The 24,940-nt window shown below is 33.9% G+C and overlaps 2 protein-coding genes across 2 annotated transcripts in view; both read left to right on the top strand.

Moving 5' to 3' along the window:
• The window catches only part of LOC111064061 (esterase FE4), a 153,995-nt gene that overhangs the window by 126,872 nt on the left and 2,183 nt on the right, over positions 1-24,940 (top strand). The window lies entirely within an intron of this gene.
• Positions 6,218-13,305, top strand: LOC120353850. The gene is made up of 2 exons (XM_039439072.1): positions 6,218-6,228; positions 10,856-13,305. Exon 2 carries the CDS (start codon positions 11,425-11,427, stop codon positions 12,613-12,615), a length of 1,191 nt encoding a protein of 396 aa, XP_039295006.1. The 5' UTR covers positions 6,218-6,228; positions 10,856-11,424; the 3' UTR covers positions 12,616-13,305.

Here is a 24,940-nt window from a genome sequence, read left to right as displayed (position 1 = left end):
AACCGAATCAGAGGAGGTTTTGGGGGCGATATTGAAGATTGATATCACTGATCATTTTGGAACATCCCTCTGTTTGGGATTCAGGGGCCGCATTTGTGAACCAAATGAGAATAATGTTTTTGAAAAAATAAATTATAGAAAACTTAATGATGATTTAAAAACCGAAACATGGAATGATATAGTAAACTACACAGACATAGAGAGTTTGACTGGTAAATTTATTGACAAACTTAATAACCATATAACAAATTCAAAAACTAAAGTCAATCTAAAGCATAAACTGAAACCACTAAAAAACTGGATTAGCATTGGTTTGGTTAACTGTATAAGGAAGAGAGATAAAATGTCTAAAAACAAGGCAAGACAGCCTTTCAATCTTGAACTGAAAATGGAATACAATAGGTATAGGAATGTTTTAAGAAATCTAATAAAAGAAGCAAAACAAAATTACTTTAAAAATAAGATAACAGAGAATAAATCCAACAGTAGAAAACTCTGGAATTGTATAAATGAATTACTGGATACAAAGAAAAAAAATTCTGATATTAAAATTGAACCTATAACATTAAATAAATATTTTTCTGAAGTCGGCAAAACATATGCTGAAAAATTACAAGAAAATATAATTATAGATAATACAACTGATCGTCGTGTTCCCAATCTTCCAAATTGTTTGTTCTGGTTCCTCACAAATGAACAGGAAATAATAAACACTATAAACTCGTTGAAAAGTGACTCCTCACCTGGCATTGATGGAATTAGTAGTGTATGTTTGAAAAAGATATCCGAATACATAGCAAAACCTCTGGCTTTCATTATTAATGAATGTTTCGAGCATGGGCACTTTCCAAAGGAGTTCAAGATTGCAAGAGTTGTTCCACTTCATAAGGCTGGCAATATGAATGACCCTTCAAACTATCGACCCATAAGCCTGCTTTCCAATTTATCAAAGATTATGGAGAAGATAATAAAAAAAGAATAATAAGCTATTTGGAAAAATTTAAAATACTCCATAAAAATCAATATGGCTTTCAGGCTGGTAAAAACACTCAGGACGCCATATCACATTTAATATCAATAGTAACGGATAATTTTGTTAATAGAAAGAAAACACTTACTGTATTCCTAGACTTGTCCAAAGCATTCGACACAATACCACATAGAAAATTGTTGAAAAAGCTAGAAAATATAGGAATTCGAGACAGACAATTGCAATTATTTGAAAATTATCTAAAAAACAGAGCACAGGTCATTACTGTTGGAAATAAATCTCATCAAATTAGCTTAACAGATTATGGAGTACCACAGGGAACTGTACTTTCCCCAATATTATTTCTCATCTATGTCAATGATCTACTCAGGTTCAGCAATGAAGAGAGAACTCTAATTTCATTTGCAGATGATACCACAGTAACTTTTACGGGTGGGTCATGGAAGGAGGTGAATGACCTAGCAGTGGAGGGACTGAAGGTTATCAAATCCTGGTTAGATAATAACACCTTGACACTTAACTATAAAAAAAGTAATTTCATAACCTTCTCACCAAACATCAGTACTCAACCCACAAATATAAACCTACAAATACATGCCTCATCCTATGTTTCGTCCACATCTACCCCGTGCCGGTGTCCATTGCTGGGAGAAACTGACCATGCTAAATACCTTGGAGTTATAATTGATGCACATCTAAGATGGAACTATCACATTGATGATAAATGTAAGAAGTTGAAATACTTGATTTACAGATTCCATAGAATCAGTTTAATAAACAAAATTGCTATATACTGCATATGTTCAGTCCATCTTGCAGTATGGATTACTGGCTTGGGGTGGTGCGGCAAACTGTTACATAAATGGGTTATTTCTTGTGCAGAAGTATATAATAAGAGCGGCTCTTGGAAAACAAAGACATTTCCCGAGTTCTGAATTGTTCATAACATTTGATGTTTTGCAATTAAAAGAATTATACATTAAGAGTTTAATTCAACATGTAAAAAGGAAAAATATTGAAATTACTATTCGTGAAACTCCATATAATCTCAGATATCAGACAGTTGAACAGGACAGAATTGACCTAGAAATTTGTAGGCGTCAATTAAATTTTAGATTAAATAAAATCTGACAAACAGCTCCTGATAATATTATTAAAATTAGCTGTGATAAACATAAGGCTGGTGAATTTCACGACTGGATAAAGGCTTATGAGCCCACTTGGTGAGCCCACTTGTGTGTGTTTGTCTATTGTCAAATCGCGTGTATAGAGTTTTTGAAATCTCCGTTAGTCTTTTTTTTCTTGTTTTGTTTCACTTGACTTTCATCTGTTTTTTCTGCAGTTTCATCTCCACATCCAAAATCATACGTCTAAAATCACACTGCTGTACGATAAAAAAGCAACTCGTATCCGCGCTCAGTTTTTTCTTTGCGGGTACTATATTGTTTCCGAAGTGTATTGATTTTTAGTTTAAAATGTTGAAAACATTATTTTTGTATTATATCATATTGTATCATGTTTTACTGCATACTGCTTGTTGTTGTTTGTTTTGTACTTTTGGAAATAAATAAAAATAAAATAAAAAAAAATAAATTTCAGAGGGGACCTTGAAACGTATAGAAATTTAGAAATTGGGGTACCTTAATTTTCTTCGGGAAGCAATACTTTCCTTACCAATAGTAATAGGGCAAGGAAAGTAAAAATGCATATGTTTGTTCCAAACACATCGAGGAGGATGATTATGAGAAAAATTATAGAAGTAGACTATCAGCAAATCTATCACTCAAAAAATATTTGAAATCTACATCTGTGCCTCATCTAGAGTTAGCATCCACGAAATCGTGTGTGTCACCTAGTACAAGATGTTTGAAAAATTCTCAAATGGCTAGGAAAACAAGATTAGAGAAAAGAAATAATCATAAACTATGTGAAGAAATATGATCTAATCAGTAATGTATTTTGGATGTTAGTAAAGCAGAGTTTTCTTTGGAAAAAAATGATGATGATGATGATGATGATCAAGAGAAAGAAGTAGAAAATAATTCTATGAACAATACAGTGAATGAAACAAAGATTTCTGCGGATATTTGAATTCTGTGGATGGATCAGACATCGCTGAGAATGCCTTATTTGATGTAAACAAAGGAACAGGAACCACTGAACAAGAAAAGGTCAATTAATGATGCGGATAAATTGAAATCTACTTTTTCCAGAGTGTGCTGCTGTAGGCTAGTGCACTAGAAGAAAGATTATTCTTACTAAAGAGAGAAAATAGTGAGTTGAAGAGAGAAATTGGAATATTAGAGAATTGTCTGTCTCAATTCAATGATAAAATATGTCTCATTTATTCAATACATTAGCATTGTTTTATCATAATTGTCTATTTCTCAAAGTGAAAAAAATAGTTTCACAATACGAGAACAAATGAAGGGGTTAGTAGATGAAGGTTGTGAATAACATGTTTTTGGTAAATGAGATGCATGGATAAGAGCTATGAGTGTCACTCTGCATGCTACATAGGTCCCAAAATTCTTTAATGTGAGCAATATAGCTGAGATTAAATTCATGTGTTATGTAGGTATTAAGTGCAGTCTAAACAACATGTTTGAAGGATAAGGTAGGAAAGTAGTGTGCTCACCATCTTCATCCTTTGATCATCCACATTTTCCTTCCAAATTACTCATGGAATGCACTGCACTAACAACCTTTATTCTCTGCAACCGCTCTTGATTCCAGTTTTATCAAATTAATCTTGGCTTTTCCTGGATATGTCTTCTGCATTGAGATTGGTATTAGAATCAATTTTGAAAGGATGGTTATTGGTTGAGTTTGCAGAAGAATATCACAATGAACAACGGAAACAGCTCGAATGTGTACAATAACGTGAAAGCTCGAAATAACTATTGATAATTAAAGTATTCAAGCCAAGCCTAATAATCATTATGATGATAAAACAGTGATTGAAAAAATATAGGCCTATATTATTTATTCAAAATATTACTAGGAGAAATGCATTCAGTACCTTTTTTCAACTTTATAATTGTTCGGATATTGAAACTTTGAATTTAAATTGTTCAGTAGAAAACCTTTGAAGCCATTCATCTTTTCAAATGTTGCCAAATTAAATCTATGCATTCCTTCTACGAGTAGGCCTATCCCCGAGAATGAGAGTTCTCTATCTCCAAACCGCTATGCCCTTACATTATCGAGCATTCTGGAAGATCTAGGAGTTCAAAAGTGATGAATTTCTAAAAAAAAAATTGAATATAATTTGGTATTGTATTGAATCGTAGGAGATGTCGATGGGACTTGAAAGTTACGTACTTTTTAGAGAAAGACTTACAAAGTTGCTCGTGAAAAATAAGGATAAATATTGTATAGGTCTATAGGACTATAGGACCGTAACACACAACTGTCTCCTGGTTAAAGTATGTGGATATATGTGTGTATCATTTTTTTCAATTGAAAGTGCGCTCTTAAAGGTTTAAGGAGATGTTGAGCCGGCAAGATGTTCTACTGATTCTATGTAATATACAGTAGGTTAAACAGACAAGATATCAAGGATTTTGAGAGGAATAATACTATACTTTAATTAATGTTTTCTCGTTTTTAATTCCTTATTCAATGATCGATTTATCAAATTAATTAGCAATGACTGATTGAATTTCAAAAGAGCCAGGAAAGCATGTTAATTTTCAATAAGAGAGCAACAGGTATTCGATATGCAGGCTCTTACAAAATTAATCATTCTGGAAGATCCAGCCGTCCAAAAGTATTGAATTTCTAAGAAAATTGAAGATAAAATGTTGTATAAACCGTAGGGAATGTTGATGGGACTTGAAAGTTATGTACCTTTTGAGAAAAAGACTTACAAAGTTGCTCAATTCAACATTGGAAAGATAGGAAGAATAGACTTTTAGCGCACCAATGACGTCACACCGACCAGCTGGTTTGGATTTGTTACTGCGCATATTATAAACAAAAACCGTTGATTATACAAAATTATTACAATAATATTTTCTTTTCGTAAATTTAATTACAAATCCATTGAAATTGAGATTGAACGAACATTGAAGGTAGGCGCACACAGATCGTCATCGGACGGACGGCACGCATCGGACGGATCGGATGATTAGATTTGATGCATTGTTTTTAATTATTGGAGTGCGCATACCTATACGGGTGCGGCTAGAGATATGGCGGCTTTAGAGATAGGTGACCATCGAATGTTTGTTGCAGTGCAGACCAAGGCATGCTGATGATTCGCCTCAATAATGCAACAATATCTATTTGCATTGCATGTTATCAGTACCATAAGCAATTTTAGGCTATTTTGAACAATAATATAACGTTACATCTCTAAAGGTAGGTCACCTAACACTAAAGCTGTCATATCTTATTTAATACTCGGTCAATTTTAATAAGGTGGCAATCGATTTGTAATATTAAATTCAATAAAAACATATCTTTCTCTATTTTTTTGGAGAAATCAATGGTTGTTTGTTAATGATGAAATGGAATTTCAAACAGTCGCCATTCTTTTCTATATGAAATGTCATAATTTTTTTTGTAGCTTCGTCTCGTTGTCTGTGCAAAGTTTCATTCGCATAAGTTCAGCAATTGTTGAGGGAAAAATAGTAAGTGCAAAAAACAAAATGGCGGCTGTGTGAGAAACTAAGGACTTCCAGGCAGTTTAAAAATGAATTCAGATATGTTTCGTATCCAGGAACAATGCCCTAGAATATTGGTAGGGAGTCTGGTAACATATCATATAGAGAAGTATTCACTTGAGAATCAATTCTACTTCCACTATGCAAAAAAGAGACTTTTCGTAAGATCAGCGGTTTCAGTGCAATAGTTCAACAGCTGAGGCATAATTTCATCTCACTCTCACACACGCACTCGATCACCCACTTCCATTATCGACAGATGAGGAAATTTCCAGCTGTTTTTACTTTTAATGCCCTTCAGCAAGTTATCCCAGAGATTCAAATTCTGAATATGCCGCACCCAACTCAACTTGTTATCTATTATAACACCTAAGTATTTGTAGTAATCAACTCGTTCAAGGGAATGACAGTCACAGTCCTGACTCCTTGCATTTCCGAATGAGTGCATCTTCAATATGAGTTGGCCAGGATCAGTATGGTTTCTTGTTACTATTGGAATGTATTTATGGTTTTTGTGACATTAACGGTCAGGCAGTTGTGATCAAACCAGTTTTTAATTCATGCAAGGTCCAATGATGCACCGCAATAAGTCCTCTCCCATGTTCCCTCAGAGGCTGTCACCAACATCAGCAAATAAGAAAAATTTTCCATTAGTTTGCAATTTTGAAATATTATTTACATATATGACAAAGAGAAGAGGTCCAAGAGTGCTACCTTGAACCACTCCAAACTCAACAGGTTCCGTTTCACTAAATTTCCCATCAATTGAAACGTACTGCTGTCGATTATCAAAGTAACTTTTGAACCACTGCAGTGAGTTGTTCTTGATGCCACACATCTCGAGTTTGGTGATAAGTTTAGATCTAACAACAGAATCAAAGGTCTTTGCCAAGTCTAAAAACGTTATTAAAACTTTATTTTTTATCTTAATATTATTTGAAATATGCCGTGTCAAATCAAAAAGAGCATCAGAGGTGTCTTTTGATTGTTGAAACCCATATTGGTTTTCAGAGATCAAATCATTCTCATTCAAGTACTTGGATAATTGTTTCTTGACACATTTTTCAAGAATTTTGGACATTTTTACTAACAAAGAAATTGGCCCATAGTTTGACAAGACATTCTTTTTTCCTGATTTATAAATTGGTATTACCTTGGCAGTTTTGAGAGCACACGGGAAACGGCCCACCGCAATGCTAAGATTGACTATGTGATGGATAGGTGAAATTAGTGAATCTAAGTTATCTCTGAAACCCCTTGTTGAGATACCGTCGTGGCCAGGGGCAGAACGGCCTTTTAGACTCTTGACTACATCAGCAATTTCTTGTCTTGAAACTGGCTGAAACTCGAATACAGTCTCCACTGCATGATCTTGATCTTTTATTTCTGGCGCACCCTGCACCATGATAGAACCAGCCAGGTTTACCCCAACTGCCGAAAAGTATTGGTTGAAATCATTGCAGATTTCTCCAATTCCTTAGGAGCTGTTTGTTTCTCCTCTTTGAGTAAAAGCGCTTACTGGAAAAGGTTGCTTATTGGCTGGACGACCAGGAATTTCATTAATAATAGCCCACAGTTTTCTTGGATTATGAGAAGATTCTTCAATTTTGTTTCTGTAGTATCTATGTTTGGCTTGTTTGATTGCAGAATGAGAAAAAATCCTGTATTGTTTGAACTCGTTCTTTAAAATTTAATTAAAAGGCTGTCTGTTTAGTTTTTTTTCTAACTTTGTCACGATGCCGTATTGAGTTAACAAGTCCCGCACTGATCCAAGGCTTGATTTGGGGTTTTTTAGCTGAAAGTTTAATCACTGATGTTTTGGATTCAATAACATTCTGAAGAATGTTAGTGAATTGGTCAGCAGCCATATCAGCATCATTTTGATCAATGACGCTATCCCAATTTTGGCTTGAAAGAGATTTTGAAATTTCGTTCCAGTCTGTTCTTGAAACGAATTTATCAACATTCGTGGGCTTAAGTGAGTTGGAAGATACTAAATTCAAACATATGGCTTAGTGATCTGTTATAGAGGGCTGTAAGATAACGGATGATGCTTTGAAGGTACGCGGAACTTTGATAAAATAGTGGTCAATACACGTGCCACTAGCGGATCGAGTGACTATCTATGCATGCCACATAACCCGAGCCGTTCAATACATCCACGTAACTTTCTTCATGAGAGTTGGGTGCAACAATCAGTAAGTCACAATTGATATCACCGGCTAATAGCCGAATAGAGCTATTTGAATGTTCATTACAATAAATTTCAAGTGCGTCTATGAAATCAGAGAGGCTGGAGTTCGGACTGCGATAGACAGATAGAAGCTCGCATGTTGCACCCGCCCATTCAAACTTCAAACTCAAACAGGTGGCCAGGCCGCCAATTAAATGCTCGCTACATGTTACTGATAACTCGCTATCAATATAGACAACCAACCCATCACTCTGACTCAAGCTGTTATAAGTTCTGAATAAATTGTATCCTGGAATTGTAATTAAGTTACTTTCATCTTTTAGCCATGCTTCGATTAAAATAATACAATTGAATTTATGCTCAAGTCCATGAAAACAGTTAAAAATTCATCAATATTTCTACCGTAGCTTCGAATATTTTGGTGAATCACTGAAAACCCATGACACCGGCTATTCTCAGAGCCCTCCTCATCTCCAAATAAATATTTGAAATAATTAATGTCATTGCACTCTGTGCATTTAATGAATGGAAGATCCAATTCATCGAACACGTCTCTTATCATTTTTTATGACAACTTACCAGGCCGCCTGGCATTTAATTAAACGGTATTGTACATTTGAGAGCAAACAAAATAAGAATAAAAAGTCTCAATTATTTTAATTTGAAATAAATTAAAACTAACACTTTGGTGTAATATCGTAATTAAAACTAACAAACTAAATAAGAATAAAAAGTCTCAATTATTTTAATTTGAAATAAATTAAAACTAACACTTTGGTGTAATATCGTAATTACAAAAAAATCTGGTGTGGTGCACTCACACAACTTTCCTTGCCGTTATGAAAATTGATCAACTGACGCTAGTGTTCCCGCGCATCTCAAGTCCACTTTCCTAAGATAACAGGACAATAACGCTGGAGACACACGAAGTCTGCTATCTCTTCTTAGTGAATGATTTGATATAATCAACAGTTGCCAACAGTTTGCAATTGAATAATCTTATTTTCTCTAATTTCGAGCTTATTTTCAATTTTAGGTGAAATTGTTACTGGACATTAATTGAAGAGATTTTCATGCTCAATCTTTTCCAATTGAATTTTTTGGTTTAAATTGTATCTGAAACCTGATAATTGAAAATCTAAAATCTAACTTTGCATAAATGGTGCAGTGCTCCTGAAATTTTTACAGATATGGGACTTGTAGCAGTTGATGGAGCTTATCAATGACTTTTCTAGGTATGAATTTGATCAAAATCGTTGGAGCCGTTTTCGAGAAAATCGCGAAAAACCCTGTTTTTGACAACATTTTCGCCATTTTAGCCGCCATCTTGAATTGCATTTGATCGAAATTGTTCGTGTCGGATCCTTATAGTGTAAGGACCTTAAGTTCCAAATTTCAAGTCATTCCGTTTATTGGGAGATGAGATATCGTGTACACAGCGCACATACACTCATACACACACACACACACACACACACACACACACACACACACACACCACACACACACACACTCACACACACTGTGTAACGTATTGAAATTCGGATGGATAAATAAAAATCCCTACTTGAAGAAATGTATAGGTCTAAGTGGAATAATAGGCTAATATTGCCAAAGATGATAATGTTTAAAGATTAGATAATATCAGGCATCATGGCTAAAATTATAACGGCCGAATAGAAATGAAAATAATTTTGCTACCTATATAATATTATATAAAATATTGAAAATTTGAGGCTAGGCGTAAAATATCTATTGATCGGCGACCTAATGATCGACTGAGTCGCATAACGTAGAATCTAGCCAAACACCTTAGCAGAAATTTATTATAACTAAATAGTATGCAACTTGAGGAACCAAAAAATCCACATGGCTAATTGTTGTAATATGAGAATCAACCTATAATCTTTAGAAAATTACTTTGCATGTAAAAAACGTATTAAAAAACCCAGACAAAAATAATTTAATGTATTAAGGAAGTAGGAGGTTCCTAGGCGCATGTATACTACAATAATTTGCATGCACCATTCAAATGGTAGCAATTGATAGGCGGTAATAGTGAGCCGATTCAAATATATTTGTATATACTTGTATAAAAGATAAGAGTTTGTGAATTATTGTTGTTCAGTTTATGTTTTGGATACGGCCCAAAGGAAGATAAATTATCAAAGATGTAACATAAGTAATAATTTAATAGATCGGCACGAACTATTTGAGCCTTGAATGGCGGAGGAACAGATTATTTAAATTTCATGTAAATTTGGAAATCGGAAGTGAAAATTGTGAATTAGAAAGGAGAACTGCCCCACTTGCCTGCCAACCACTACCATGAGATGTCACCAAAAATTGTAGAGCGCAATATCTTACTTTACCTTTTAATAACTTAAAGTTAAATCGAATTATTAATTTTCTCATAAGACTTTGTGATGCTATTGTAAAGCAAAAGTCATTTAAATATTTTTAATCCCTTGGAAGAGACGACTTCGGCCACCAATAATCCAGGACCACCAGGAGTTTGGATCGCCATTAGCAGCTCATAGAAAATCCAGCAAGTGAGTGAATAATATTTGAAATAGTGATAGGGTGCCCTCAGTGCTTCGAATTAAAATAAGAAATTAAAGCTAGCTCGTCGAAAAGGTTTTAAAAATTAAGAAATTGGTAAAAATACTTGCGCAAGTTTAAAAATGGTATAAGAGATATTTTATTGAATAGTAACGAATCAATTCATATATCAAAAGATACACCAATCAAAAAGAATACTAAGTTCTAAGCTGATAATACAAATGTTCATATGATCATTAATTTTTATAATATAATTTGCGATGATATAATGTATCTCTGATTCATTAGATAAATTGATCTATCTATTTCCGTCAGGTGTCGAATCTTGCACCCTGAGATATATAATATATATTTATCAGAAGCCTATAGAAATTAATATTATATTTTGAATATTGATTTGTCAATTTATCATGCTCTGATTTGAGAAGTTTATATAAGTTACATTGTGAGAACCTACAGCAGTCAGCAGTTTCAATACAACTTCATAGAACTCTCCTGGAACTGTTGGAGCCAGCTTTCTCACGCATCGAGCGTCAGTCCTGCTTACAACATCGAAGCGAGAGGTACTCACTTTATCAAAATTCACTTGTTTAAATTGTTTTATTCCAAATTTTGTGTTTTGTAAAAATAAAGATTTCTTTTTAAAAAGAAATCTTACTGAACGCATTATTTAGCTGGCGCAGTCGGTAGGACGATCGGGATTAATGAACATAATCTTCAGTTTTTAAACTGTTAACGATCGTTTGTAATATAAGGACCTCGCGTTCGCGACATCCGAAAAGTGTGGTGAATTATCAAGCTGTGAAACACCAACATTGTGAAGTGCAGTGGATATCAAACTTCGATATCATCATCACCAAATCTTCTTCATCGATCGTGCATCATCAACGCTGAAAGGACATCAGAAGAGATGAGCATAGCATTCGTTTTAGTGTAAGTCTTAATTTTAAGTTTTAATATTGTAATATTTTAGTTTGGTTATTCTCGAAACATTTAAATATTTCAGAATGCCTAATCAATCAGTAGATACAGCACCCTCTGCTGCTACCCCTGTTTTAAGAAAAGAATTTCTGGATATGATACCAGAATTCTCTGGAGAGCCATTATTATTAAACAGATTTGTATCGATTTGCGATAAAGTAGTTGCTAAGTTTTTTGTACAATCGAATCCCGATGATTTTCAAAATGAATATCTATTTTCTACTATTATTTCTAGACTCAAAGGTAGAGCTTTAGAACTTGTAACCAGTGGAAACACTTATGCTTGGCCTGAAGTGAGAAGAGTACTTCTCGACGGCTATCTTGACAAACGTGATTGTTTCACGTTGAATATTGAAATGACAGAATTGAAACAAGAAAGTAGCGAAAGCCCTTTTCATTTTCACGAGAGAATTCAAAAGATTCTCAACTTACAACTTGCATATTTCCTTACGAAGATGGCAGCAAACTCAACTATTCTATGCGAATACGCAAAGCAGCTTGCCCTTAGGGTATTTTTGAGAGGTCTGAATGAACCTATAGGATCACTGATGAGAACAAAAAACCCTTCAAGTCTAAGTGAAGCTTTGAGTATGATCACAAACGAAATGCAGTACAAAAACAGAAATAGTAATTATAATTTCAATCTCAATAAGAGACCAATCTCACAACCATTCCAACAACTTCCTCTGACTAAACAAATCCAACACTTTCCTCATACTAGACCAATGCAAAACTTTCCCCAAAACAAGACTTATCCGAACTTCCAAAACCAATCACAACAAAGACCAATGATTACACATCAAAATAGCAATCAACAATTTCGCAACTTCAGTTCAATGAACCAACAGAGACCAATGTTTCAAAGGCAATTTTTCGGTCAACAACACAGACCACAAATGCAATCGCAACCAACTCCAATGAGTATTTCAACCAGAAACACTGAACTTGAACCCCCGAAAAAGAACCCCAGATTCAATCAACTGACAACCGAATTCGCTACAAACAATGACGAATTACTCAATACTAACAGAAACGAACTCTTGACTGACAATTTCTCAAATGAACCGTTCAATTACCCCGAAATGACTGGAAATCTCATGAACAATTTTGAAAACTTGGAATTGAATGATGATTACAATAATCAAATGACTTCCGACCAAACAGAACAAAATCATTTTTTAGGAGAAACGAGCCTCGGAACAAATTTTCAATTATGAACTTGCAAACAAAAGATAACGAACTCTCTTACTTTCTAGACCCACAAACGAACTTTCGAGTACTGATTGATCCCGGAAGTACGCAATCCTTTATAAAAAAGGTAATTGCACATGAAGGTTTTAAAGATTCCTTGAAACCAACACCATTTGAAGTTACTACAGCCCATGGTAAATCAAAAGAAAAATTCAGTGCTAAAATACCATTCCTAGGAAGAAAATTTGATTTTTTCGTATTTGATTTTCATAAAGATTTCGATCTCTTGTTAGGAATGGATGCTATAAAGCAATTGAGAGTAAGATTGGATTACATTAGTAACAAACTTTACTATGGAAACAACAAACAAGTACCAATACTGTATTACAATACAACTTTGCAACACAATGAACCTTCTAAAGTCAATAAACCTCGTCAACTGTGGACTTACTTGATTGAAGCACGTAGTCAGAAAACAATATCAATTCCGATAAAAAACGTGTCAAACGGAGAATGCTTTCTCAAATACCAAAATCTCTCTGGACTAGAAATTCCACAATCTATCCTAAAAGTTGAAAACAATAAAGCAATCTGTCTAATTACAAATTCATTTACGGAAGATAAAAAATTGACAATCACACGACCTTTTGAAGTTGAAAATTTGGAAAACTATGAACTAGTCCCTCATTCAAAATCCACCTCATCTCCAAACAGTAATAACTTGAAAATTGTGATAGATTTTAGAGGAGTAAATGCTAAAACTATTGATGATAGATTCCCATTGCCAAATATTGCTGAAATCCTGGATAAATTAGGAAGATGTCAATATTTTACAACTCTTGATTTGGCAAGTGGTTTCCACCAGATTCAAATGCATCCCGATAGTATTGAGAAAACAGCTTTTTCCACAGATACAGGTCACTATGAATTTCTAAGAATGCCTTTTGGATTAAAAAACAGCCCACCTACATTTCAAAGAGTACTTAACAATATCTTGAGAGGTATTCAGAACGAAAAATGTCTTGTTTATTTAGATGATATAATAATCTATTCTACCAGTCTCCAAGAACACATCCAAAGATTGAGAGAAGTATTTGATAGATTACGAAATGCTAACTTTAAAATTCAGCCAGACAAAACAGAGTTTTTAAGAAAAGAAGTAGCTTATCTAGGACACATAGTCACACCAGAAGGAGTAAAACCAAACCCAGAAAAGATAAAAGCAATACAACAATTTCCTATTCCAAAAACTACTAAAGAAATCAAAGGATTTCTAGGACTGTTAGGCTATTACAGAAGATTCATAAAAAATTTCGCAGATGTAACCAAACCACTAACAAAACGCCTAAAGAAAGGAACCAAAATTAATGTTGAAGATGAAGATTATGTGAAATGCTTTGAATATTGCAAAACCCTTTTGTGTAATGACCCAATTTTACAATATCCTGATTTTTCATCCGAATTTTTATTAACAACAGACGCTAGTAACGTATCAGTAGGAGCTATCCTGAGTCAGAAGAAAAATGGTGCTGATTTACCTATAGCTTATGCTAGTAGAACCCTGAACGAAAGCGAAACCAGATATTCGGCAATAGAAAAAGAATTATTAGCGATAGTTTGGGCAACCAAATACTTTCGTCCTTACTTGTACGGCCAAAAATTCAAAATTTATACTGATCACAAACCATTGCAGTGGCTATTCTCAATAAAAGAACCAAATTCCAAACTTCTCCGCTGGAGATTGAAACTAGAAGAATACGATTACGAGATTTGTTATAAAAAAGGAATTTTGAATCAGAACGCTGATGCTCTATCTAGGATCCAATTGAATAATAATGATGTTATTCCAGGTCCTTCAAGACAAAACACAGGTGAAGAAGTAGATAAGATAATAAACGAAGCTATTGAAATGCATTTTTCTGAACTTGACGATCAATCTATGATAGGAAATGTAGACGACAATGATGTACGTGACAACAACCTTGACATTCGAGAAGAACAACATGACTCTGACGATCAAACAGTGCATTCAGACTATCACGGTAATGAAATGATTGGAATTCAAACTCTTGACGAACCAGTAAACTTTGCTAAAAATCAAATATTACTAAATCTAGTGAAATACAATCCACGAAAAGTGAAAATACAAAAACTATTTGAAAACAAGTGCCGAATTATTGTAGAAATTTCCGAGAATAATTTTGAGAAAGATGTAGTAGAATTTGTAAAAGAATATCTAGTTCCGAATGTAAAATATTGTCTATACTTTGAAAATGATTTCTACGAAAGATTCACTGTAGTAATTGCAACTTATTTCAAAAATACACAACTCAAACTAGTACGTTGTACGAAAAAACTGATTGATGTCACAAACGAGGAAGAGATAAAAGAGATAATCGATAACTATCATGTCGGAAAAAATAATCATCGTGGAATTCAAGAAACTTATGAGCAAATTAAAAGAAAGTACTACTGGCCAAATACTCGAAACAGAATTCAAAATTTCATCAATAGATGCGACATTTGCTTAAAAACAAAATACGAAAGAGTACCCTTGAACTTGGAAATGAATCTTACCCCCACTGCTTCAAAACCACTTCAAACTATTCATATCGATAGCATTACTTTTGACAAAAGGAAATTTTTGACGATAATAGATAGTTTTTCACGTTATGCACAAGCCTATCCACTTACTAGTGCACAAGGAATTGAAATAGTTGATAAACTACTGGATTTCTTCAGTCATCACGGTGTTCCAGAAAGTATAGTTTCAGATAATGGCACAGAGTTCACTAATAATGTGGTGAAAGAATTGATGGCACTTCATAAGATAAAGATTCACTTTATCAGCACACAGCATCCCCAGTCAAACGGCATGTGTGAAAGATTGCATTCAACCCTTGTCGAGCATATTAGACTCCTTAATAATCAAACTCAATTCAAAGACGATTCTATCGAGAGAAAAGTGAAACATGCAATTTTAGCGTACAATAATAGTATTCACTCTGTAACAAAACTAACTCCATTTGAAATTCTGAACGGACACATAAACGCAAATGCTTTATTTGACATTGACATTGGCAAACAGATGATGAACGACTATGTCAATCAACACAGAGAAAAAACCAAAAAGCTCTATGAACACATTAGAGAAACGAATCAAGCAATTAAAGAAAAGGTTATCGAGAAAGTAAACGAGAATAGAGAACCATTGCCTGAAATTCCATCCGATATCTACGTTAAAAATATGCAGAAACAGAGTAAGACAAAAAACAAATATAACAAAGAGAAAATCGAATCTGTGAACAGAGACCTTAAAACAGCTAAAATCGTACCGAGACACCATAACACAAAATCTAAAATACACCTTTCCAAAATTAAAAGACCTAGAAAAATCATCAAAACTAATGACATTGAAAAACCTAAGACAGTGACTCAACTGACTATTGACAATGACAATCCTTTTCCAGGTCCCTCTTCATCCTGTACGCAGCAAGATCAGGAACAGCAATAGACATTAAGAATGTTACTATTAATTCTGGAATTGTACCAATTAACCTTGGCAAAGCCAAACTTGTATATAACTCGCACGTTTTTGTACATAATTATGATCTGAAATCAATGTATTCAGAAATTGAAAATTTGAATAATTACTATGATAAGGTATCTCACTATTTTTGGAAAAATATTAGTATAAGTTCAAAAACCGATTTCGTTACAGAAAACAGTAGTAAATTAAGAGATGCAATCAACTATTTGAAATTCATCAACCATACAAAGTCTGTTATTGAAGAAAAATTGGAAATGATTTTGTTTTACAATGAAAACGTCAAACGCAATAAAAGAGGTTTAATAAATAGTCTTGGATCTGTTTTAAAATTTATCACTGGTAATTTGGACGCATATGACGAACAAAAATACGATAAGTTGATTCTCGAACTGTATAATAATCAAGATAATTTAGCCAATCAAATTTCAAACCATTATTCAATTAGTCAAAACATTATTGTAGAATTCAATGAAACAATTAAACTTGTGAACCAAAACTTCAATGAATTGAAAGAGAAATTTTTGATAATTAATGATGATTTAAACGATTTCATAGAATTAGAAAAAATTAAAGATATTTTGAATCAATTACTTATAGCTTATAATATTTTATTAGACGTAGTTCATGACATTGAAAATTCTATTGCATCTTGTAAAGTAGGCGTTCTGCACCCTAGTATAATGTCTACTAAAGAATTGTTCAATGAACTTGTGAAAATTTCAAAATTCTATGACAAGAAATTCCCATTGGAAATTAAGTATAATAAGATGTTAGAAATAGAAAAATTGATTAATGTAGATTGTAAGCTAATTAAGAACGAAATCATTTATTTTCTCGAATTTCCGATTGTAGAAGAAGTAACTTTTGATCTTTTTGAATTATTACCAATTCCAAGTAGAGTAGAATCAAATTTTGTAACAATACTTCCACAAAACAAATATTTATTGAAATCTTCTGATAGTTCTAATACTTTAAAAATTGAAGGATTGTATAAAGAATGTAGATTGATAGGAGATAACGAATGCTATCTGTGCTCATCCGAAGCCATCTCCCATCAACAACTGCAATGTGAAGCGGCTATCATATCTACTGGTTCCACTGACAACTGTAAATTCACCGCCGTCCAAATTGAAGAGAACCTCATCAAATGGATTCCCGAAATACAACAATATTTGGCAGTCTTACCAAAATTGGAGACCTTCCACATAGAAACGAAAACCGAAACTACTGTGACAACACTTCAAGGAATTTATTTCATCAATACAGCCGAAGGAAAAATTTACTATCGAGGAAAACCTCTGTTCCACTCTTCCCAAACGAGAGGACATCCAAAATTTCTAGAAAACATCCAATTAGAACTTCAAGATCATCAAATTCCAGATTTCCAAATTCATTTGAAAAATTTAGACAACTTTAACCAATTTAAAAACATTCAAGTGTCTCCAGTCATCCGAAAATCATATTTAACCACCGACATCAATGTTTTCACAACCATTTTGTACATTGTGATTGTTCTTTGCGTGATTTTCACCGTGTACAAAAGAATCTCCAAAAGAGGACAGCAACCTTCTTCAAGAACTTCGCTACCAACCCCCGAAGTTCTCTTTAGGGAGGGAGGAGTTACATTGTGAGAACCTACAGCAGTCAGCAGTTTCAATACAACTTCTTAGAACTCTCCTGGAACTGTTGGAGCCAGCTTTCTCACGCATCGAGCGTCAGTCCTGCTTACAACATCGAAGCGAGAGGTACTCACTTTATCAAAATTCACTTGTTTAAATTGTTTTATTCCAAATTTTGTGTTTTGTAAAAATAAAGATTTCTTTTTGAGATATCTGTTAATATATGTATCAAATTTTTATGGTGTACTATTCATTTTATTCCTCAATACTATAGGATATAAGTTATATATATATATATATATTTTTATGAATTATCAGTATTATATTATTGCGAAAGCTCCTGTCTGAGCCTATGAAGATTTTAGTGAGATTATATCCTAGGAATACCACGACCAGATTTTATAATTATTAAAATAACTCTCATGCTCTACCGATTGACGCCAAGCAAGAGGCTAAGCGTTACTCCACCAAAAGTAACGTGACAACACACACACACATACAGACCAATATCCAAAAACCACTTTTTTGGACTCAGGGGAACTTGAAACGTATAGAAATATATAAATTGGGGTAACTTAATTTTTTTCGGAAAGCAATACTTTCCTTATCTATGGTAATAGGGAAAGGAAAGTGAAAAGTGTAATGTGAAAAAGCGTAGGCTAACCGACGTTAAAAAAAATTATAATAAAAAAAGTAAATTGAAATGTTTTCATGCGTACTGTATCGTATCATTGAATAGCCTTTTATAAAGCAGCTGAACAGAATAAGAAATTTAGTTGAGTTACTTAATTGAGAAGGGAAAGAGAATATATGAATTTTTAATAAGAGATAATATTTCAATTGATTCTAGGTTTAAAAAATTGGAAAAACATAGTATTTAAGGTAAATTAAATATATTATTCAATCATGTGTGTAGGATTTCACACGGTTAGAGTTATATCTGGAACATGCTACACTATGTGATAATATATCGGAAAAATAAAGATAATGATTTCCATAAGAAGTGTAATTTATAAGTGGTCGGATTTTTCAGAACAGATTCTATTACCTTAATTATGAATCAAGTTAGATATAGTGTTGCTCTACTGAAGCTAATAGTAATTGCCAATGAAATCACAGCTAGACTTAATCTCTACAATCAAAGATAGCTTGTTATTACAACGGTGTAATCAGTGCTTTATGATAACGAAATTTTCCAACTGTGGCAACAGCACGCCTCTAACTTCGTTTCATAGCATATTATCTCAACAAGTTGAATAGTCGAATATAGGGTATAATCATCATGCTTTAGCAAATACCTATAAAGCCTATTCATACATTCAACTAAATTCACGTACTACTCTATTAGAATTGTTGAAACTAATATTATAGAGACTGTATAATCAGTCTCAATATATGTGATTAAACAGTCTCTAATGATAATAATGATGTGAGGAAATGCAGTATAATCTTTTATCACATTCTTATCGTATTCAGATAACTCGGTTAATGCGTGGTGACCTCAAATCGGTACCTTTGACGCATAATTATAGACAATAGTACCTGAGTACCTATGTTAGTTGTATAATTTTAGATTTTATTTTATTATTTAGTAATTTTGTTAATCACTTGTATACTAAAAAGATGATTATACTGCTCCATTCTATAGTTATTGAAAAGTTCACGCCAAAGTGCGATAGAAGGTAGAGAACAATGTATAGAGAAGAGACTTTTCGTCTAAGACGTATTAAGATTTGAATAGAATCAACAAAAGGAAAGGGGTTTTCGACAGAAATTATAGTATTGTACGTGAAAAATTAGTGTTGTAGGTATTATTAGTGAGAAACGTTTAAAAGAAAAGCAGTTTGTTATAAGTAAAAGTAAAGTAGGCTATGACATTCGAAACATTCACTTGAGTTTTTGATTGTTCTATGTATTAAAATTCTTGTTTGAAGGAGTCCTTACGAGTTTTCAATTCAGAATGAAGAATATACTTAAGTAGAATATATTAAATTATGAATGTACTTAGATTGATCAAAGATGGAAATAGGTTTTGAAGATATTGAGAAATTTTCTACTCACAGTTCTTGTAGCACACATAACGGAAAACAAAAATATATCTCTTCCTCGATAGTGTGGTGGGCACTATCTGCAGTAGGAAGCACGATTACTGTATTGTTGTTGGAGCGTGTGGATGTCGCGCTGTAGGCGGGTTGGCGGCAGCCGGCGTCGCGACGGTGATCGCGGCCCCTGAAGCCGGGGCGACGTCAGTGTCGGCCCGACGGGTCGGTGCGGCGTCGTCGACATCATTACGAGCCGTGGCAGCACCAGATGCCGGGGCGGTGCTGTTGACCTGTTGACAGCCCCACTAGCCGGAGCGGCGCCCCCCCCCCTCCTCTTGTAGTAGCCGGTTCAACTGGTCCATGTCATGGACTCGGAACGGACGACGGCCAGTAGCAGCCCTCACCATCACTTTACAGTCCCTAGTCCATGCAGATAGAATCACGTTTGTTTTCGCTAAATCTCGTGCAGCATTGAAAAGTTTTCTAGTTTCATGAGCGAGGTGTTCATTTATATAATTGGAGTTTCAGGAAACGATCTACAAATTTCTGAAGCCGTTAGTGATCCTTTCTGTCTCCTTGCGTTTAGCCAAACTGATTTTGTGTAGCGAGAAACGAAGTTAACAACAATTGAAGGTGGCTTAGAATCGCCTCTTTTGCCTTGAAGTCTGTGCGCAGCACAAACCTCAGAATAATGGAAATTTATGTTAAGGGCACTAGATATTGCTTCTAGCACAGTTATAATGTCCTCCCTATACGATAGTGGAACACCAGACACAATTATGTTATTCTCTCGTGTTTGTTGTTGCAGTTCGGATAATATTGTTCTTCCACGAATTTCATTTCCTTTTTGAGTTTATTATTTTCCTGTTTGATTTCCTCTACAGATTTACCCGCCAATTTGCATTTATTGGACACCTCCTCGATTTTATTATCAATTAGGAATATTTGCTGCGTTGTCGCCTTAATTTCCGATTGAATTTGCCTATTTTTGCATTAGATAACTCCCATTTCTTGTCGTTTTTTAGCCAAGACTATCTATTTTCACTTCTAAAGTCCTCAATAGCTTGAAAAATTGAAATATTTTCTGGAACTTCAGTTTTTTAAATGTTTTTTGAATTAGAAATTTCGGCTAGACACTTGGAGCATTTCCACTTTTTATTGTTCCTTGTAGTCACGCCAACACACGTAGGATGAAATCTCGCACTACAGTTGGAACAAGTTATATTATCTTCTCCGGTATAAGTTTGTTTATTGCACTTTTGACACATTTCGTCTCCCATTTTGCACTCTTCACGCTAATAGAACACTCACGAAAACACTAAAACTTTCTATTAATCGAATTAAAATTTCAGTAAAACTTCGTAAATTGTAGCCAGGCGGCCGGCTTTAACAGGTTAACAGGTAGCTGACTGACTGTTGTTTACTCGTTGTGATCGCATCGGCTGTCCGATAAGAACTGAAGATGAACCTAGTTCAATCGAATTTTTATATCACAAACCTACTTTGTTCCAAAATTTCGTGAGAATTGTTAGATCCGTTTTTGAGATCTGGTGACATACCTTCTAACTAGTTCAAACCAAGCGACGAAGTCAAATATTGTGTTCCAAACTTCCCCTCCAAGTTTCCCTGTCATTGATCTATTGTTAAACTGAAGATTTTACACTCAACACTATAACGGCTGCAAACAATCGTAGGAAGATGCTTAAAATAATGAAGTGATACATGAAATTGAAGAGAATATGATGTTCTATGAGCTCATGGTTAGCATGGATTTTTTTAATCAATCTTTAAAAAGATATAAGGCTAAAAAGATGAACAATCGGAGCCGGAAGGCTTCTTCTTAAAAATGTGACACCTTCGAGAGTCACCTAATACCTAGAAAACTAGAAGAGTTATAGAAAAAATACTATTAATAAAACTTGTAGACAATCAATCAATCAATTCAATTTTATTGGAAAATAATTCTTTTACAATGTTGGGTCCTGCTAAACCCATGGGTTTTTCAACAGGTGCCATATCAAAACAAAATTTTCACAACTTTAAATTAAAATAAAGTACAAATAAAATAAAATTAGGCTATTTGTCGTGAATACAAGAAATGAAAAAAAAAGGAATTACAATAATAATGAGAAAATAAAAAAGAACATAATAATCAGAAGTAAGAGTAATAGAGTTAATAAATAACATTATTATAAGCATGATAAATAAGGAGTTAATTAAGAACTAAAAGGAATAAAAGAAGGAATAAAGTAGGAAGTATTTTATACAATATTAATATTACTAAATTATTAGTCGTTCAGGCTGGCGGCAGTGACTTTACAACATATATATAATAATTTAAAACCAGCGGAATAGGCTATTTGAAAGATGAAAAAGAAAATTCATCGTACGCAGGCCTATTAGAAATTATTATTCAAATAATGATAATAAATATTTATTGTTTATTTCAGAATTTAGAGTACTATTATCACTGTGTTTTATTCTCATTTCGACTTCACTGGGTTGAAATCAAGTTGGGATTGTTTATTACATAGATCATTACATCCGTTTTTGAGTAGTCTCTTATGTTTGCAGGTAGTTTGTTGAAAAGGAAAGGAGGTATTATGTAGAGCAGAGATCTTTTTCCATAAATATTATTGAACCGGGGAATGTGGTATATTATTGGTGACCTGAAATTGTAATGGGCAGGAGGAGCTAGAAGTCTATAGTGGAAATTATTTTTGAAAAATACTATTATTTTGAACGTGTAAAAATTTCTTGGTGTCAGAGTTTGATAAAAAATTTGTAGGGTTTGAAGGTTGTTCAAATTTAAGTTTAGATGGGGTATTCCAGACGAAATAACTTTTAGGATCCTCAACTGTATTTTCTCTACTCTCAATAATAAGTAATTTGCAGTACAGCCCCATGATTGAACTCCATATCGTATAATGGATTCTACTAACGACTTATAAATTAAATACAGGCAATCAACAGTGATGTTTTTATGTAAATAAAATATTTTAGCGCTTAATGCCTGGAGTTTCTTGGATATACTGTCAATTTGAGAATGCCATCTCATGCTACAATCTATCATTATTCCAAGGTAACGTGTATCACTGACCAAAGACAGAGATGGACAACTACAGTTTTCAAAAGAGTTAGTGAAGAGGCACTTACAGTTGTGAACAAAGATTTTTGGAGTTCCTTCACATCTAATATGGGGTGATTTGAAATGCATTAACACTGTTTTTTTTCTTGTTAATTACCAAGTTTCTATCATGAGACCATCTGAGAATTCGATTGAAATCTGATTGGAGTAATTGCTCCGCCGTCCTTGGATCTCTATGCGCGACTAGTAGAGCCGTGTCATCAGCATACATAAAAATTTCTCCATGTCTTATTACACTTGATATGGAATTAACATAGATATTATAGAGAACTGGACCCAGTATACTTCCTTGAGGGACTCCAAGATCTAATTATGAGAGACTAATTAGAAAGCTCCAATACAATATTTCGTATTCGACAAAAATCTCTGAAAGACGCATATCGTTCGAGATATCTGCGAAAAACCAAAACATGGTACTTTCATACCACCCCCATCCCCTTAGCACAGGGGGTAGGGGTGAGGAGTTTTGATATGTTCACCTCCTTACTATCCTTAAAACAACTTTGGGGTCAAAAATTGTGTTCCAAACATTTCGCTACATAATATTTCGTTGACTGGTCTACTTAGTTTATTTCTCATAAACATGAAGATTTGAGAGGAATTAATGTTCTTAAAGCTTACTGAAGAATTATTGTAGGAATAATTTTCTCTATCTCACGCATGGATTTCCAGTATTGACTAAAATCTCAGTGGGATAGGATTCTATGATGGAGTCTTGTTTGAAATATAAGATTTTCTGAGATCTCGGGAGGGGGGTCATGTCCCCTATGGGGGGAATCGCCTGGAGCCGCCACTGGGGATAACACGCTGATGGATATTGAAAGGATAATAATTCATCCTTGGAAAAACTGTTGAAAATTTCTTCGTCTGTCGATAAACGATAATGGAAGTGAGTGAGCGAGCGCGTGTGTGGAAGTGAGACAAATTATGCCTCAGCTGTTGAACTATTGCATTCAATCCGCTGATCTCAAGAGAAGCATTATCCAAGATGAAAATTGATAGACAATCGAAATGATCAACATAAATATTATGATAGCTCTTCCTCTCTCGTTATAAATTTTCTATGCTTTTGTACTCTAAATCGAAGCTCGGTCCCCCGATATTATGTCTATATGTCTGTAAGTCACAAGATCTCAAAAACGGATGTACAAAATCTCACGAAATTTTGGAACAAAGTAGGTTTATGATGAACCTTTGAGATAAACCTCAGAATACCTTCTGACCATTCGTTGCCTTGACTAAAGATATTTCACGAAACATGAGGGCCATTCCACTCCCTCTTGAGACTTGTTTTTTCAATTCTAATACTGGATTTTATAATTTATAGTCTACTTTAGTGTTTGCAACCATCCAATCAATGATAAAATAGTAGAATATAAGATTTGAGAAATATTTCCAGATAGTCTAAAACTTGTTCCTCTAAACCAATTATTGGTGTTTCACCTTGTGATTCATTGAGGATGATCAAGAAATTATAAGTTTTTAGTTAGCCTAATTTTCGAGTTTACTGCAATTCCCGTCCAATCTAACTGGCGAACAGATAACATTATTCCTGTCTCATCCATTGAGTTTCGAAGAGAGAAAAAGATCTGATTCATCTCTCCATAAATTTAAAACTTTTTAGAGTAATAAGTTATGACTTTTCACAAAAGTGGAAAATTTTCGGAATCCCTGAAATTCAAGATTATAAGTTATCTAGTTAAATCTCTTGATTGTTACCAGTATTTCAAAAACTCAATCCAAAAACAATTGCATTCTCCTTCAGGCAATTTTCTCTTGAGGTCTAGAGGTTTAGCTTTTTTACTTCCACTAATTGTTATTTGTATATCTAGAGTTAAAAGTACTGTTTTTTCTCCCTGAGGGAAAAGTTTGAAGCCCGAGGCAAAGCCGATGGCAACAATTTTCCTGAGGGAGAAAAAACATTTTTCACTCGTGATGTACAGCACACAACATTTTTCCTCCACCTAATTTTTTTTTAAAACTGCAAATAAA

Source organism: Nilaparvata lugens, chromosome 12 (assembly GCF_014356525.2).
Source record: "Nilaparvata lugens isolate BPH chromosome 12, ASM1435652v1, whole genome shotgun sequence".
NCBI classification, from domain to species: Eukaryota; Metazoa; Arthropoda; class Insecta; order Hemiptera; family Delphacidae; genus Nilaparvata; species Nilaparvata lugens.
Note: the sequence above shows the minus strand (reverse complement) of the source record. Positions and strands in the feature narration are given on the sequence as shown.

Excerpts from the sequence above, each read along its gene's own strand:
- LOC120353850 (XM_039439072.1), top strand. The coding sequence starts at position 11,425 with ATGCCTAATCAATCAGTAGATACAGCACCCTCTGCTGCTACCCCTGTT.